The sequence below is a fragment of the Pelophylax lessonae genome, assembly GCF_965119305.1.
Source record: "Pelophylax lessonae genome assembly, chromosome: 2".
NCBI classification, from domain to species: Eukaryota; Metazoa; Chordata; class Amphibia; order Anura; family Ranidae; genus Pelophylax; species Pelophylax lessonae.
The window spans coordinates 387753780-387770973 of NC_138769.1; the positions used below are offsets into that span (position 1 = coordinate 387753780).

A 17194-nucleotide genomic window follows, 5' to 3' on the forward strand; every position below is an offset into this window, starting at 1 on the left:
CATTTCTTTAACTAACAATTGCGTGATCATGCGACACTGTACCCAAATTAAATGTATGTGCTTTTTTTCCCCACAAATAGAGCTTTCTTTTGGTGGTATTTGATCACTTATTTTGCTCTATAAACTAAAAAAGACCGAAAATTTTAAAAATAATATATTTTTTAATTTCAGCTATAAAACACAGCCAAAAAAATATATTAAAAAAATCTAATTTCTTCATCAGTTTAGGCCTATATGTAATCTGCTACATATTTTTGCTAAAAAAAAATCCCAATTAGTGTATTTTGATTTCTTTGCTCAAAAGTTTTAGAGTATACAAACTATGGGATATATTTTTGGATTTTTTATTTATTTTTATTTTTTTTATTAGTAATGGCAGCAATCAGCGACTTATAGCGGGACTGTGATATTGCGGTGGACAAATCGGACACCTGACACTTTTTGGGGACCAGTGACACAAATACGATGATCAGTGCTAAAAAATATGCACTGTCAATGCACTAATGACACTGGCAGGGAAGGGGTTAACATCTGGGGCGATCAAATGGTTAAATATATGCCTAAGGAGTGCTTGCTACCTGTGTGGGGGGTGCTTGTACTGTGGGAAGGCAAAGATCCATGTTCCTGCTTAGCAGAAACACATGATCTCTGTCTTCCCTTGTCATAGAATGACGATCTGATCAAAGGGTTAAATACATGCCTAGGGAGTGCTTGCTAACTGTGTGGGTGGGTGGGTGGGTGCTTGCAGTGGGGGAAGGCAGAGATCCATGTTTCTGCTTAGCAGAAACACAGGATCTCTGTCTTCCCTTGTCATAGAACGGCGATCTGATCAAAGGGTTAAATACATGCCTAGGGAGTGTTTGCTAACTGTGTGGGGGCTGCTTGTACTGTGGGAAGGCAGAGATCCATGTTCCTGCTTAGCAGAAACACAGGATCTTTGTCTTCCCTTGTCATAGAATGGCGATCTGATCAAAGGGTTAAATACATGCCTAGGGAGTGCTTGTTAACTGTGTGGGGGCTGCTTGTACTGTGAGAAGGCAGAGATCCATGTTCCTGCTTAGCAGAAACACAGGATCTCTGTCTTACCTTGTCATAGAACGGCGATCTGATCAAAGGTTTAAATACATGCCTAGGGAGTGCTTGCTAACTGTGTGGGTGGGTGGGTGCTTGCACTGTGGGAAGGCAGAGATCCATGTTCCTGCTTAGCAGAAACACAGGATCTCTGTCTTCCCTTGTCATAGAACGGCGATCTGATCAAAGGGTTAAATACATGCCTAGGGAGTGCTTGTTAACTGTGTGGGGGCTGCTTGTACTGTGGGAAGGCAGAGATCCATGTTCCTGCTTAGCAGAAACACAGGATCTCTGTCTTCCCTTGTCATAGAACAGCGATCTGATCAAAGGGTTAAATACATACCTAGGGAGTGCTTGCTAACTGTGTGTGGGGGGGGTGCTTGTACTGTGGGAAGGCAGAGATCCGTGTTCCTGCTTAGCAGAAACACAGGATCTCTGTCTTCCCTTGTCATAGAACGGCGATCTGATCAAAGGGTTAAATACATGCCTAGGGAGTGCTTGCTAACTGTGTGGGTGGGTGGGTGCTTGCACTGTGGGAAGGCAGAGATCCATGTTCCTGCTTAGCAGAAACACAGGATCTCTGTCTTCCCTTGTCATAGAACGGCGATCTGATCAAAGGGTTAAATACATGCCTAGGGAGTGCTTGTTAACTGTGTGGGGGCTGCTTGTACTGTGGGAAGGCAGAGATCCATATTCCTGCTCAGCAGAAATACAGGATCTCTGTCTTCCCTTGTCATAGAACGGCGATCTGATCAAAGGGTTAAATACATACCTAGGGAGTGCTTGCTAACTGTGTGGGGGGGAGGGTGCTTGTCCTGTGGGAAGGCAGAGATCCGTGTTCCTGCTTAGCAGAAACACAGGATCTCTGTCTTCCCTTGTCATAGAACGGCGATCTGCTTTGTTTACATACGCAGATTGTGGTTCTGCCTCGATTGGCAGGTCCCGATGGACATTGCGTGGACCCACTGATTGGTTTCTGCTGTGTCCAATCACAGCGGTAGCGGGTTGCCAGCAGCACGCGTGCAGGCCCCAGATCCGGCAGTGCAGAATCACATACAGGTACGTGATTCTGCACAGGGGGGCCACCATGCTGCAGTAAATGTAAGTGGGGAGGCCACATCTGGTTAAACATACTGGGGTATGAAGAAATCAGCAGTATAAAAGTTAATATGGTGTGACCAAAGGTTTCTCCAGCAGTCTGTCATAAGTTTGTACATGTGGCAGGTGGGATAGTGTTTTTTTTTTTACAACTGCTATTCCTTTATATTGGCTTTTGTCATTTACAAATGCTGCAATTTAGAAATTGGATGAAAGGTTTAGCACTGGGAAACACTTTTTAAATGATAAATAGTGCATTGTATATACAACTATACAGATCAGATCAAAATGAGGGACAAATGAGGAGGAAAGAGGGACTTTGCTCCAAATCAGGGACAGTACTTTAAAGTCAGGGACAGTTGGGAGCTATTCAGCTAAATTGTTTGTTCCTCTAATGATGATAATACAAAATGCAGTGGTGTGTTATGCTGTTAAATGATCGCTGGGTGGCGACATCATACCTCCTCGTATACGGCGGAAGACGCTGAGGGCGTTGTAAATGTTTCTCTGTGAAATGTTTGCACGTCCTGTGTGCGACCACGGCTGTACGTGATGACGTCAATTAGGGCAAGCTCTCCAATGAGAAAATCCAATCCCTTCCCCCAGTGTTTGTGGGCGAACTGATCGTCCAATGAGCGGGCGGCAGGAGAGCGTCGCCAAGCTGTGCTGCTGATCATCTGATAGCCCAGGTACGTGAACCGACCGCCGCTGATTTGCTGCCCCCTCACCGGTTGGATAGGAGTTCTAGAGAGCTGGTTGTTGGTAGGCGGGGCCAGGTGTTCCTAGTGCTGTGAGGGCAGAGAGTGTGACGTGGGGGTTGCCTGTGAGGGAGAGAGGGGCAATAAATAGGAAGGCACCGTGTTATTTACTATGTACACTGCTCGGGACATAGGCTGCTGTGCTGAGGGCTCTCCATTTATTACAGCACTTCTCAGGGACTTTGCTGTCCTTGCACAGGCCTTACCCTGAGGCACCATGCACACAGGACTTTTATTTTTTCTTCCCACTGTACGCCTATGCTCCAGGCGAGGAAAAGCCAGCATTACAAACTGTGTTTTGGAAATGCGTTTCTGTGCGGCGTTCATTCTATTGGCCAGAATATTTATTTATTAGTCATTGGAATAAATGGACGCTTGATGGTCATAGTGCGAAGCATGGGTAGGTGCGTCAAATGTTTTTTGACCCCGGAATGCTCTTCTCATGAGGTTTTTATTTTCTGCCTTTAAACGCCTATGTGTGTGGGTGACGTGTAGGGGCATTTAGAGGTAGAAAGAGCGGCGTATAAAACGTCCTGAGTGCGTTAGAACAGCACAGTATCCTGGGCTTCTCTGTGTTATGTTCACTTTCCATCTTTAGGCCTCGGGCACACAGGAATAGTAAACTATTATTATAATAATTACCGTATTTTCCGGCGTATAAGACGACTGGGAGTATAAGACGACCCCCCCCCTAATTTTCATCTACCGGTAATACCTATACTTAGGTTACCTTGGAGATATTATACTCGGCGTATAAGACGACCCCCCATTTTTGGGGGATTTTTTTGAGGTTCAAAAGTAGTCTTATACGCCAGAAAATACAGTATTAGTCAGTGCAATAATAACGTATCTAAAAAATATAAACCCCACAATATCCTCTCCCCCAATATTAGTGCAAAAATTATTATTAATAATGAATTGCCGCCCGTATTAAAAGTGCTTTCACTTTACTCCACTAACCTTTAATTACACTTCTACTCAATCAATGTAACTGTAATGAAAATACAGCGCAATCTCAACTCATCAACATTGTTTCTACATAAAAAGATCTTTTAGTATCCTGAGTAATGCCTCGTACACACGCAACGATTATCGGCCAACCGATCGTCCGACTTTTGTCCAGAGTGGTGTTTTGTTGGTTGGAATGTGCCTAGACTGCACGCGAATTTTCCCGCCCGACAAAATTCTACTTCAGAAGTGATGTCATGTTCTGGTTTACTTTCCGTGTGTTTTTTCTTCTCTGAGCATGCCCAGTCTTGCTCATCAGACTTTTGTCTGCCGAAATCTGTACTGACTGATGGAAAATCGGCCGTTGTGTTGACGGCCAAAAAAAATTTTATAGCCTGCACACCAGATTTTATTCGGCCGAAAAGTCGGAGTCGGTTGTCAAAAGCATCATACTAACAAGCCGAAAATCGGCCGATCGGACGTTGGCCGAAAATTCCCAGCCAATAATCGATGCGTGTGTACGAGGCATAAGGATTGATACAAAGTGACTAAATAAAAAAAACCCCAAGTGAAATAAACATACAATGTATCTATTACAACATGCTCAAAGGAAAAAAGTCTCCAGTGATTAATCCAAACAATAAATAAACAAATTAATTCTTCCACCTCCTGTAATACATTTAATCAATCCAAAAGGTCAACGTATTATCCTGCCACCTCTGTGTGAGATAACTCAAAAACAGGTGCTCAAAAAGACTCCACCACCAGTGATTCCTAGCAGCTCACCTCCAGCATTGACCCCTATTTCACCGGAGAGTCAAAGAACGCTGTTCCCCATTAGGGGTGGTCAAACTCTGAATGGATGGATGTATCAGGATCCCAGTTTATCCTCCAGCTTTGACTCCTGTTTCACCAGAGTCACAGAACGCTGTTCCCCATTAGGGATGGTTAAACTTTGAATGGATGTCTCTGGATGTATCAGGATCCCAGTTTTTACTCATATATAATGGTCCACCATAGGGAACAAAAACAATATATCTAGTGCTGTTTGTAAAAACTTTTATTATTACACAAATGAAAAGAGCTCGCTCACATAATGTAGCACTAAGCCGTGCCAGCTATAATATGCTCTTAGTATACATTCACGCATTCAGACATAAAAATCAGTAATGGTCGTGTGTATAGCCAAATGTCAGCTCCTGCCTCCAGAGGTGTTGCATTCTCAAACGAGAAGAACATTGTTAAGGCTGACCCTACTGAAGAAGTTTGTTTGAGAACGCAACACGTCCAGAGGCAGGAGCTGACATTTGGCTATACCCGTGACCATTACTGATTTTTACGGCTGAAAGCCAGTGGATGTATACTAGGAGCATATTACAGCTGGCATGGCTTAGTGCTACATTATGTGAGTGAGCTCTTTTCACGGAAATACCACATATGTGTGCATTATTTGTTAGTCCTACTAGTAGTAGGACCAAGAAACAATAGTATGCATTTTGTGTCCCATCTGAACACACTGACACTAAATATAAAATCTATTTTTTCTCACCTAAAACTCACTAACTCCAACACTGCTAATACCTAACACTAGAGCTGCACAATTCTGGATAAAATGAGAATCACAATTTTTTTGCTTAGACTAAAGCTCACGATGCTCTCTCGATTCTCGGCAAAACATCATCTTTTAGGGCTCTTTCACACAGGCGGACTGTTCAGATCCGCCTGTCAGGTTTTTTTTTTATGGATTTGAACAGTCCCCCCATACATCCCTATGGGGCATCGGATGTGAATGGAGACATGTCCGCTGACATCTGATCCGAGCCGTCAAATCTGGATGGATGGAAACCCTATTTTCCATCCGTCCAGCGGATCGGATGGCATCGGATGAGAACGGACCGACGGTCCGTTCCAATCCAATTCCCCCATAGAGATGAATGGGGCTCTGACAGCTGTGTCTCCGCACACAGTGCGGAGAACAGCTGTCATTCTCCTGCTCAGCAGGGGATTGGCGGATCGTTTCCCCGCTGAGAAAAACGGAGTCCGTCCGAGGGACACACAGTGTGAAAGGGGCCTTACATTATACAAAAAAATTGGGCTAACTTTACTGTTTCGTTTTTTTTTTTTTTTTTTAAATTTAATTTAATGAAGTGTATTTTTTCCCAAAAAACTGCATTTGAAAGACTTCTGCGCAAATACAGTGTGACATAAAAGATTGCAACGATTGCCATTTTATTCTCTAGGGTCTCTGCTAAAAAAAATATGTATAATGTTTGGGGGTTCTAAGTAATTTTCTAGCAAAAAAATTCAGATTTGAACTTGTAAGCAACAAGTGTCAGAAAAAGGCTAAGAGGTTAAACTGCCCTGACTTGCAGACAGAAGTTCATTCCTTTGATCTAAAAGAACAAAATGATACATTGTAAAACATTTTGTTTATAGTTATCTAGCAGCCTTAATAATGTTGATAAACATTTGCTGGAGGCTCTTTTTTTTTTTTTTGACAGCTGTGAGTGAGCAGAGAACGGTTCTGTAAGAATCGAGAAATCGAGAACAGGCCGTTTTAAGACTCTGAGGGGGGGTGAATCAAGATTGCGATTTTTTTTTTTTAACGACTAATCGTGCAGCTCTACCTAACACACTTACTGACACTGACATTAACTGTCACTGCCACTAACTGACAAAAACACAGACACCGACATTAACCAGATACCAATTGACAGCGCCACTTACCAATTGACAGCGCCACTAACTGACAGTAACACAGACACCGACACTAAGGGGTTTATTTACTAAAGCTAGAGAGGGCAAAATTATTCACAATTCTGCACAGAAACCAATCCGTGTCTAACCTCCGCTTGTTTGCTTAAGCTTTAGCAATAAAATGTGGAAGCTAATTGGTTTCTGTGCAGAATTGTGACTCATTTTGCCCTCTCTAGCTTTAGTAAATAATCCCCTTATTGACAAACTGCCACTGACAAAAAGTTAACAGACACTTTCACTGCCACTTACTGATAATAACACGACACTAACAGCAAATGACAGTAACAGTAAGTGACACACTGCCATTGACATTAACCACTTCCGCACTGCTCACTAGAGCTGTACTGCGGCAAAGTGGCTCGATAACGTCTGGCGACGTAGTACTACGTCACCAGACATTCCCCTCTCTCGGTGACGCGCGCGCGGCGCCGGAGGCTCGCTCCCGCTGTATTCAGTCACAGCGGGAGTCGGGCCAGGGGAGGAGCGGCGGCGATCGCTGCTGCTCTTCCCCGATCTTCGGGGAATCGAGTCTGGAGATCCGCCTTGTGTAAACAGAGCGGGCGGATCTCCTAAGTGACAGACAGGGTCAGATTGCAGGGTTCAGCATAGCTGAACCCGCAATCAGTCCTTGTGTCACATAGTCCCCTCCCCCCACACACGTCAGTAAGCACCAGGCATACATTAACCCCTCGATCACCAATAAAAATTAACCCCTTCCCTGCCAGTGTCATTTTTACAGTAACAGTGCATATTTATAGCACTGATTACTGTAGTAATGTCACTGGTACCCCCAAAAGTGTCAAAAATGTCAGTCAGGGGTCCGATCTGTCCGCCGCAATGTCGCAGTCCCGCAAAAAAAATCGCAGATCGCCGCCATTACTCGTTAAAAAAAAAAAAACACCAAAAATGACAGAAATCTTTCCCTTTGTTAGTAAACGCAATAACTTTTGCGCAAACCAATCAAAATACACTTATTGCGATTTTTTTTTTTTTTACCAAACATATGTAGCAGAAAACAAATTGGCCAAAAATGTAAAAAAATTTTGATTTTTACATTTTTTTGGGGGGGGGAATTTCATATAAAAAAAATGTGAAAAATATTGCTATTTTTTCAAAATGTATGCTCTTTTTTTGTTTATAGCGCAATAAGTAAAAATCGCAGAGGTGATCAAATACCACCAAAAGAAATCTCTGTTTGTGGGAAAAAAGGACGTAAATTTCGTTTGGGTACGGCGTCGCACGACCGCGCAATTGTCAGTTAAAGTCGCACAGCGCCGAATAGCAAAAAGTGGCCCAGACGTAAGACAGCAAAATCCTCCGGTGGTAAAGTGGTTAATGAACGCTAATTGACGCTAATACTAACTGACACACTGCCATTGAGATTAACGGACACTAGTTGACACTGACACTAACTGACATTAGCACTGACATTGACACTAACATCAACTGACACTAACAGTAAGTGACACACTGCCACTGACACTAACTGACATTTACACTGACACTGACAGGAACACTGACATTGACACTAACAGCAAATGACACACTGCCACTAACTGACACGCTGTCACTGACATTGAAAGACACTAATACTAACTGAAATTAACTGACACCAGCACTAACAGCAACAGACACTGTCATTAAGACTGACACTTAAATTGATACGAATACTCATTTCTTTTTGGATGCCACTAGATGCGATGCACTCGGCTAAAGGTTCCTCTTCCTGTGTGTTAGGAAAGAAAGAGAAGAGCAGGGAGCCAACCACTTTAGCGGCTTGTGAATGACAGCCACTGGGATTATGGAGCAATCAGTAGAGCGGCGTGCACCCAAAGGAGGCTGTGCGGGTTGCCATAGTTTTGAGGTTGTGGGCCTTATCAGATGGCTCTGCGGGCCACGGGTTGAGCTTGCATAACAATGTATCTTTTCCTTCTCTGAAAAGTCTGGATTTGCTCTGCACAGAAGGGAAACAACACTGGGATGGGTTACAGAATAAATGATCACTGCCTGTAGCCAATCAGAAGCTATCACAGCGATCAAGTGACCAGGATCTGGTTTCTCTGGATCCCAATTGTTAGTAGGAGACCACTGGCTGTCATGGACAGCCCTGTCTCAGAGCTGGGAGTGTGCAGTGTGCGCGCCTCCAGAACAAATACAGGATGCATACACTCACTGGCCACTTTATTAGGTGCACGGTTACATAGTTAGTGAGGTTGAAAAAAGACATCAGTCCATCCAGTTCAACCTATGATGTGTGTGTGGGGTTGCTGTTAACCTTACATTGTATACCCCTGAATGTTGTGGTCTTTAAGGTGCCCATCTAATCATTTTTTGAAACTATCGATGGTCCCTGCTGATACGACTGCTTGTGGAAAAGAATTCCACATCCTTACCGCTCTGACGGTAAAGAACCCCTTACGCAGTTTAACCACATACTGCCTGCCCACCGTCAAATGACAGGGAATCGGTGCAGCTATTGTTCTGGGACGCCGTCATATGACGGCGCACCAGAACGGCCTCTCTCTCGCACCCATGGGGCCACGCAGTGCAGCGATCGTGGCCGTGCCATGTTGCTAGGACACGGCGCGCCCCCGATCTCGGTAAAGAGCCAATGACATGGCTCTTTACCCATGTGATCAGCTGTGTCCAATCACAGCCAGTCACATGTAAATGAGGAAGTGCCGTTTATTGGCTCTCCTCGACTCACACTGTCAGAGTGTGTGGCGAGGAGAGCCGATTAGCGGCTCCTCCTCACACGGGAGACTAGGACAGGTAATCAGGGCACTATTCATCAGTGCCCTGATTACAGAAAAGTGAAAAACAGTGCCAATCAGTTTCCACCATCAGTGCCCACAGTGCACACCATCAGTGTCCACAGTGCCCACAATCAGTGCCCATGGTGCTGCCAGTCAGTGCCCATCAGTGCCATCTGTCAGTGCCACCTCTCAGTGCCCATCAGTGCTGCTTTTCAGTGCCCATCAGTGCCACCTATCAGTGCCCATCTGTGCGGCACATTGGTACCTCCTCATCAGTGCCCATAAGTGCCACTTCATCAGTGCCCATCAGTGCCGCCTCATCATCGCACATCAGTGAAGGAGAAAAATTATTTATTTTTTGTCTTTTTTTTTTTGTAAGAAATAAAAACCCCAGCGGTGATAAAATACCACCAAAAGAAATCTCTATTTGTGTGAAAAAAATTATAAAAAATGTTATATGGGTACAGTGTAGCATGATCGCGCAATTGTCATTCAAAGTGTGACAGCGCTGAAAGCTGAAAATTGGCCTGGGCAGGAAGGGTTGAAAGTGCACTGTATTGAAGTGGTTAAGGTTAAACTTTTTTTCTTCTAGTTTTAGTGAGTGGCCTCGTGTCTTATTGAATTCCTTTTCTCTGAAAAGTGTGTTCCTTATGCTAGGGTCACCAGTACAATATTTGTACATTGATATCAAATCCCCCCTCAATCGTCTTTTCTCTAGAGAGAATAAGTTCAGTGCTTGTAGTCTTTCCTCATAGCTGATGTCCTGCATTCCCCTAATTATTTTTTTTGCCCTGCTCTGTATCTTCTCCAGTTCCAGCACATCCTTCCTGAGGACCGGTGCCCAGAACTGGACGGCATACTCCAGATGTGGCCGGACCAGAGTCTTGTAGAGTGGGAGAATGATCGCTTTATCTCTGGAGTGAATCCTCTTTTTTATGCATGCCAGTATTCTGTTGGCTTTGCTTGCAGCGGCTTGGCATTGCATGCCATTGCCAAGCCTGTTGTCCACTAGGACCCCCAGGTCCTTTTCTATCATAGATTCACCCAGAGGATCACCGCCTAGCGAGTAACTTGCATTCGTATTTCTGACACCCAAGTGCATTACCTTACATTTTTCAACATTAAACCTCATCTGCCATGTAGTTGCCCATCCTATTATTTTGTACAGATCTTCTTGTATAGAAGATATTGGCCTGCTTAACTTAGTATCGTCCGCAAATACCGAGATTGTGCTGGTTATCCCATCCTCTAGGTCTTTTATGAATAAATTAAACAGGATTGGTCCCAGGACAGATCCTTGAGGGACCCCACTTTCCACACCCAACCAACCCGTGTACTCCCCATTTATCACCACCCTCATGACTCTCCCCTGGAGCCAGTTCTCTATCCAGATACTCACCCTATGGTCCATACCTACGTATCTTAGTTTGTACAGTAAATATTTGTGGGGACCTGTTTTTAAATGCCATTGCAAAATCCAGATACACCACATCCACAGGCCTTCCTTTATCTAGATGGTAACTCACTTCTTCATAGAAGGTTAATAGATTGGTTTGGCAAGAACGATTTTTCATGAATCCATGCTGATTTCTACTAAAAATACAGTTTTCATTACTGAAGTCTTGTATATAGTCCCTTTAACATCCCCTCCAAAATCATGCAGACTACTGATGTTAGGCCAACCGGCCTATAGTTCCCTGGGATATATCTCGGCCCTTTTTTAAATATTTGTACCACGTTGGCTTTTTTTCCAATCAGCTGGCACCATCCCCATCAGTAGACTATCCATAAAGATAAAAAACAATGTTCTGGCTATTAACTGGCTGAGTTCTTTAAGGACCCTCGTGTGCAAGCCACCCGGTCCTGGTGATTTATTAAGTTTTTCAAGTTTAGTTCTGAGTCTGTCTTCTGTTAACCATGAGGGTGCTTCCTGAGGTGTATTATTTAATTTAACATTACAAGCTGGGTTAGTGTACCCCCTCCAATCTTTTGTGAAGACTAAAGAGAAGAAATTATTTAACATTTTCTCCTTCTCTCTGTCCTCTGTGGCCAGATTACCTTCATTGTCTTTTATGGGGCCAATGTGTTCTGGTCTCGCCTTCTTACTGTTTATATACTTAAAGAATTTCTTGGGGGGGGGGGGGGTTAGTCTCTTCCGCTATGTGCCTTTCGTGTTCTATTTTAGCCGCCTTGGTTTCGCCTTTACATTTCTTATTGCACTCTTTGTAATGTTGGAATGCTGCCAATGACCCCTCAGCCTTGAATTTTTTTAAGGCCCTTTCTTTAGTTTTAATATGCCTTATTATATTGGAGTTTAGCCACCCAGGGTTTATTTTAGCTCTTTTTAAATGTATTCCTCTTTGGAATGCACTGGCCAATTCCACTATTGAGTATGTTCTTAAAGCACTCCCATTTTTCCTCCGTGTTTGTTTGTTCCTAGGGTTCTATCCCATTTGATATTGTCTAGCAAAGAGCGCAGTTTAGGGAAATTAGCTCTTTTGAAATGTAGTGTCCTTGTATTACCCTTGTGTTTCCTATTTCTGTAATTTATACTAAAACTAATTGACCTATGGTCACGTTTCCTATGGTGCCCGGTATTTTTAGATCCACGATCAGGTCTGTATTGTTAGTGATCAGAAGATCTAGTAACGCATTGTTTCTTGTCGGTGCATTCACCATCTGACCCATGAAATTGTCCTGCAAAACATTTAGGAACTGCCGAGCCTTGGACCAATGTGCAGTACCTTCTGCGCAGTCTATAGCTGGATAAAGTCCCCCATTATGATGACATTTCCCATCCTTGCTGCCAATCCAAGCTGTGATAGGAGGTCCACCTCCCCCTCCTCCCTCTGGTTTGGGGGCCTATAGCATACGCCCAATATTACTTTCCCCACAGTGCCTTCCCTTTGAAGTTCCACTCATACGGATTCTACCTCCTCCCTAGCTCCATTGTTCTTGATATACAGACATACCCCTCCCCTTTTTTTACCTTCTCTATCTCTGCAATCTAGGGAATACCCTTAAATGATCACCAGCCAATCATGAGAGCTGTCAAACCAAGTCCCTGAAATTCCCACAAAATCAAAATCCTCCTCATACATTAGCAGCGCTAGTTCTCCCATCTTGTTAGCCAGGCTTCTAGCATTGGCATACAACCCTCTTAAAGTTTTGTCCTGTTGCATACTATATCCTCGTTCGATGTTTTGAGGCTGCACTTGCGATTTGTCCAGCTACCCACCCTGGGTTTATGATCTCAGGACACCCTACTGCTAATGCCCCCAATAATACCCGCTGAACCTCGCTCCCTGCTTGATAATTCTACATCTGTACCTTCCCCCCATCACCTAGTTTAAAAGCCTCTCTAACTTATTGGCCATCTTCTCTCCCAGTACGGCTGCACCCTCCCCATTTACGTGCAATCCGTCTCTACTAAAGAGCCGGTAGCCAACTGAGAAGTCCGCCCAGTTCTCCAGGAACCCCAAACCCTCCTTACTACATCAGCTACTCATGTGATTGGCTGATTAGCAATTTGTGTTACCAAGCAATTGAACATGTGTACCTAATAAAGTGGCTGGTTAGAGTGTATATGCAGCGCCCAGGATTAATGTCTACTTCCTGGATGCCGCATGTATGTGTTACAGGGGTAGAGGGGTAAACATAAAAAACCTAAATATTCTTCTCTGGGAAAGTGAATTTAGGGCATTTTTTTACGCCCCTGCGTGCCAATATGTGCATAAATACCTATGTGTATGGGCATATTAGCTAACATGCAGCTGCGTGTAAAGGTGTGAAAGAGAAAAAAAAAACACCAGACACCCCTGAAGTGGCATTTTTTACACCCGTGTGCATGAAGACTTATGCTTAAATACAATAAGAATAGATTGTAAAAGTTTATTGTGGCATGCCAAAAAAGAGGGGGTTATTTTTGGATTGGTTTATGTTGGTTATAGACAGCTGTTGAATAGCATGGCATGGTACTATTGTTTATATATACTCAGTAGGGATAAGTGCAGGGTTGGTGTGAAATTATGTTTGGCTTGAACCCAGAAGCAAGCTGCCACTGTCACCAAATCAGCAGAGGCATTCCCTGCTCTGCAGCTGCACGCAACAAGGGAACAGGCATACACATGACCATTGATGAGCTCTGGCGAGTCCAAACCCATCTGAGCTATCCTGACAGGAAGCTGTCAAAGTTTAGCTGGTTATAGGCAGCAGAGTCATTCCTTGCCCTGTAGCTGCACGCATACACATCTCTTGCTTATGTGTGGCTGTGGGGTTGGGGATGCTTCTGCCACCCATGATTGGCTGTCGGCTTTGACAGCTTCCTGGCTTAATAGTTCAGACACCTTACCTCATCCCTACTCATGACATCATTAACCTAATGTGACCTCATGGCCATATCAAGACATTGACCAATAGGGATAAAACTAAGGCAATAAATGTGCAAACAACACACATGCGTATCCTGGCGCAAAAAGCACATGCTAGATATTTAAAGTGTCCCAAGAAGTACACTATATTGTCAAAGGTATTGGGATGCCGGCCTTTACACACAAATGAACTTTATTGGCATTCCAGACTTAGTCCGTAAGGTTTATATTATAAAAATATCTTTTCATGTGACAAACACTGAGGAAATGACACTTTGCTACAAGGTAAAGTAGTGAGTGTATAGCTTGTATAACAGTGTAAATTTGCTGTCCCCTCAAAATAACTCAACATACAGCCATTAATGTCTAAACCGATGACAACAAAAGTGAGTACACCCCTAAGTGAAATTGTGCCCAATTAGCCATTTTCCTTCGCCGGTGTCATGTGACTCCTTAGTGTTACAAGTTCTCAGGTGTGAATGGGAAGCAGTAGTGGTAAATTTGGTGTTATCGCTCTCACTCTCTCATACTGGTCAGTGGAAGTTCAACACGGCACCTCAAGGCAAAGAACTCTCTTTGGATCTGAAAAAAAAGAATTGTTGCTCTACATAAAGATGGCCTAGGCTATAAGAAGAGTGCCAAGATCAAAGCACGTATATCTGTAGTGTTTACTTATCTTTCTCTAAAGTGTCGATTCTCTCTGGTGCTTCGTTCCAGCATGAGTCACTTCTGAGAAAGTTTTTCCAACACAAGATAAATTTGTGACGGAGAGGGAGATAAGCACACAGCTCGTCTATGCACAACACAGCCCTGCATCTTTCCTTTCTTCCTGTGCTGTGTGTGGAGTGGGCGTGTCCCTTTCCTCCAGTCAGCTCTCACACTGTACAAGAGCCCTGCTCTGTGCTCTGAATGAAGAAGGGTTTTATCTAAATTCAGCACTTTGAAGAGATGTAGAGAAGAGAAGGCTGCAGATAAACAGGTGCAACTTATGTAGGAGGATTTGTTTAATCTCTGTGTCGGTTTACTATCACTTTAAGTTAGATTTGTGAAGATCCTTTGCATTTCCATTGGTGGAATTCTGGTGTAAGCAGACAGTAATTGCCTATGATTTATTTGATGTGGGTAGTGTGTTAGAATTTACAGGTTTGTTTAGGTAAGGTTCATGCCAAGCATTATCATATATAATGCCAGAGCTTACACACTAAAGGACTGACTTTACTTCACTTACTAATTCAAAAGCTGCAGCTAAAACAATGGAACGCATGGCAGAATAAATCTAACTGCTTTCTTTCATTTTAGGGAATGAGAATGCCTCATCACTGACTGGCTTTGGATTGAAATATACTCTCAACCACTTCACCATGCAAAGTGATGTCAATACTACTGAGAAGCTTCAGTATGGCTTTCCACAAAAACGCAGAAGAGTTGCCTCCATAGTGTCTGACAACACAGTATGTATCTTGGCCATCGTTTCTGGTGCTTTTCAGCACTACTGAAAACATTTATGTGATCCCAGAAGCCATCATTTCTTTTTCCTAGTTGCTCTTACTGCCATTAGTGTCACTCTATCACCCATGGCAGATATCAGTATGCACAAAGCAGAGGAAAGGTTATGGCAGTGCCTGCTTTATAATGAAGGGTTAGCAACCTGAACAGTAAACTCATCGGACCCTTGGTTGGGGACCTTTGAGGTCTAGGTTCTGTTATCAGTCTTCTGTTTGAGCCTGATCTTTTAGTTATAGCCTGGGTTCTTCTTAACAGTGGAAATGAAGCATTTGTGGTTCTTGCCAAATTAAATTTATATTAATATTACTCTTATATATGCCTTCCCCCAGTAGCTGGAATAAGTCACTCTAAATGGAACTTTATTAGATCATTGACATCCCTAAAATGCATATACTGTACTGTGCATATGTTTTTCATGAACGTAAGATAAATATAAAACCATTTACAGACATTTAAAGGTAAGACACTGGTATAAAGCCCATTAATTCTTCTTGTTCACTGTTGCAAGTACATCCTGTGCCAGCCAAAAGGAGCCTATTGCCACTCCGCATTCTATATAAAGACAAGTGAGTGGCTGCACACAAATGACCTGTGCAAGCACATTAGGGGCCAGCCTAAAGGCGCATGTGGGTGCTCCGTATTCCATATAAAAGGAAATGGGCAGCTACACATGAATAACATCACTTGTGGTAAATCTTTATTTTTTTGAAAATTATTTTTTTTTCCATTTTAAAGAGGTATTATAATACAACACAGAGTCTATTGAGCATACCTAGGCTCAAACAGGTCCAAGGACCAGAAATATCTATACATAGACAACTATGTGGTAAATCTTTATTGAGCCAACACAAACACACTGAGAGTCCCCACCTACAGACCACTCATTTTAATGTGTTTCACCTTCATGGCCTTAGTTGTACACAGGATTTTTTCAGTGGGAATGCGGGGAAACGCAGTTCAGGCACCTCCAGCACTGACTGTATGTAATGGCAAGGGGTGCGTGACAAGGTCTATTGATGCTGGCTGCTGGGGGGGGGGGGTTATTCCAACTGGAGGGGATCTATTTTTGCAGGAGGGTCTATTGTTGCTGGGGAGGTCTGTTGTTGCTGGTGGGGGACCTACTGTTGCTAAGGGTGGGTCTTATATTGCTGGTTGAGATGAGGGACCTATTGTTGCTGGCTGACGGAGATTCTATTGATGCTGGCTGTGGGAGATCTGTTGTTGCTGCCGGGAGTCTATTGTTGCTAGGGGGACATTTTGTTGGCGGTGGTCCACTGTTAGGGGAATCTATTGTTGCTCACGGGGGGGCTATATTGTTACTGGCTGTCGGGGATCTATTTTACTGCTTTTCTTGTTATTACCATATTCCATACAAATTACTTAGCACCACAAAATGATTCTTGGCTCTGTATTCTCTAAAAGGGCAGTACTTGGAGGTGGATAAGGAGTGGAACCAAGGAATAGGGCTCAGAGGTGGGTAGGGACAGAGAAAATGGGTGACTCGGAAAGGGGGAGTTCCTGCTCCTATTCTCTGAGGAAAAAAAGCCCTGGTTGTACATATGTCATCTCTACAACTAAGCCATAAGGCTAAAATGCTTTAGAGAAGGTGGCCTGTAGGTGAGGACTGTCAGGGTGTTTGTGCTGGCTCAATAAAGTTTTACTAGGAGTGACATCATTGATGAATAGAACACTGTTTAGCTTTGATTTAAACGGATTGCCTAGTGACAGATATGTTATATGTGTGGTATTATTTGGTCCAGTGTGGGTGGATTGTCATATTCAATGAACATTACAGCAAAATAACTAGCCAGTTTTGTTATTTGTGCATTGCCAGTGTCATGTAAAATGGCAGATTAAAAATACTTAATTTTACATTTATCAATTATTCACTTGATAGGCTGAGGGTGAAAAAACCTTCTCAAAATCTCTA

General features: G+C 43.4%; 1 protein-coding gene across 1 annotated transcript in view; it reads left to right on the top strand.

Moving 5' to 3' along the window:
* Positions 1-2741: 2741 nt before the first annotated feature.
* BEND2 (BEN domain containing 2) overlaps positions 2742-17194 on the top strand; it is a 63026-nt gene continuing 48573 nt past the window's right edge. Inside the window, exons 1-2 of the mRNA XM_082246764.1 lie at positions 2742-2858; positions 15058-15209. Of these exons, the coding sequence (XP_082102890.1) occupies positions 15120-15209 (90 nt within the window). The 5' untranslated portion in view covers positions 2742-2858; positions 15058-15119. The remainder of the gene's footprint in view (positions 2859-15057; positions 15210-17194) is intronic.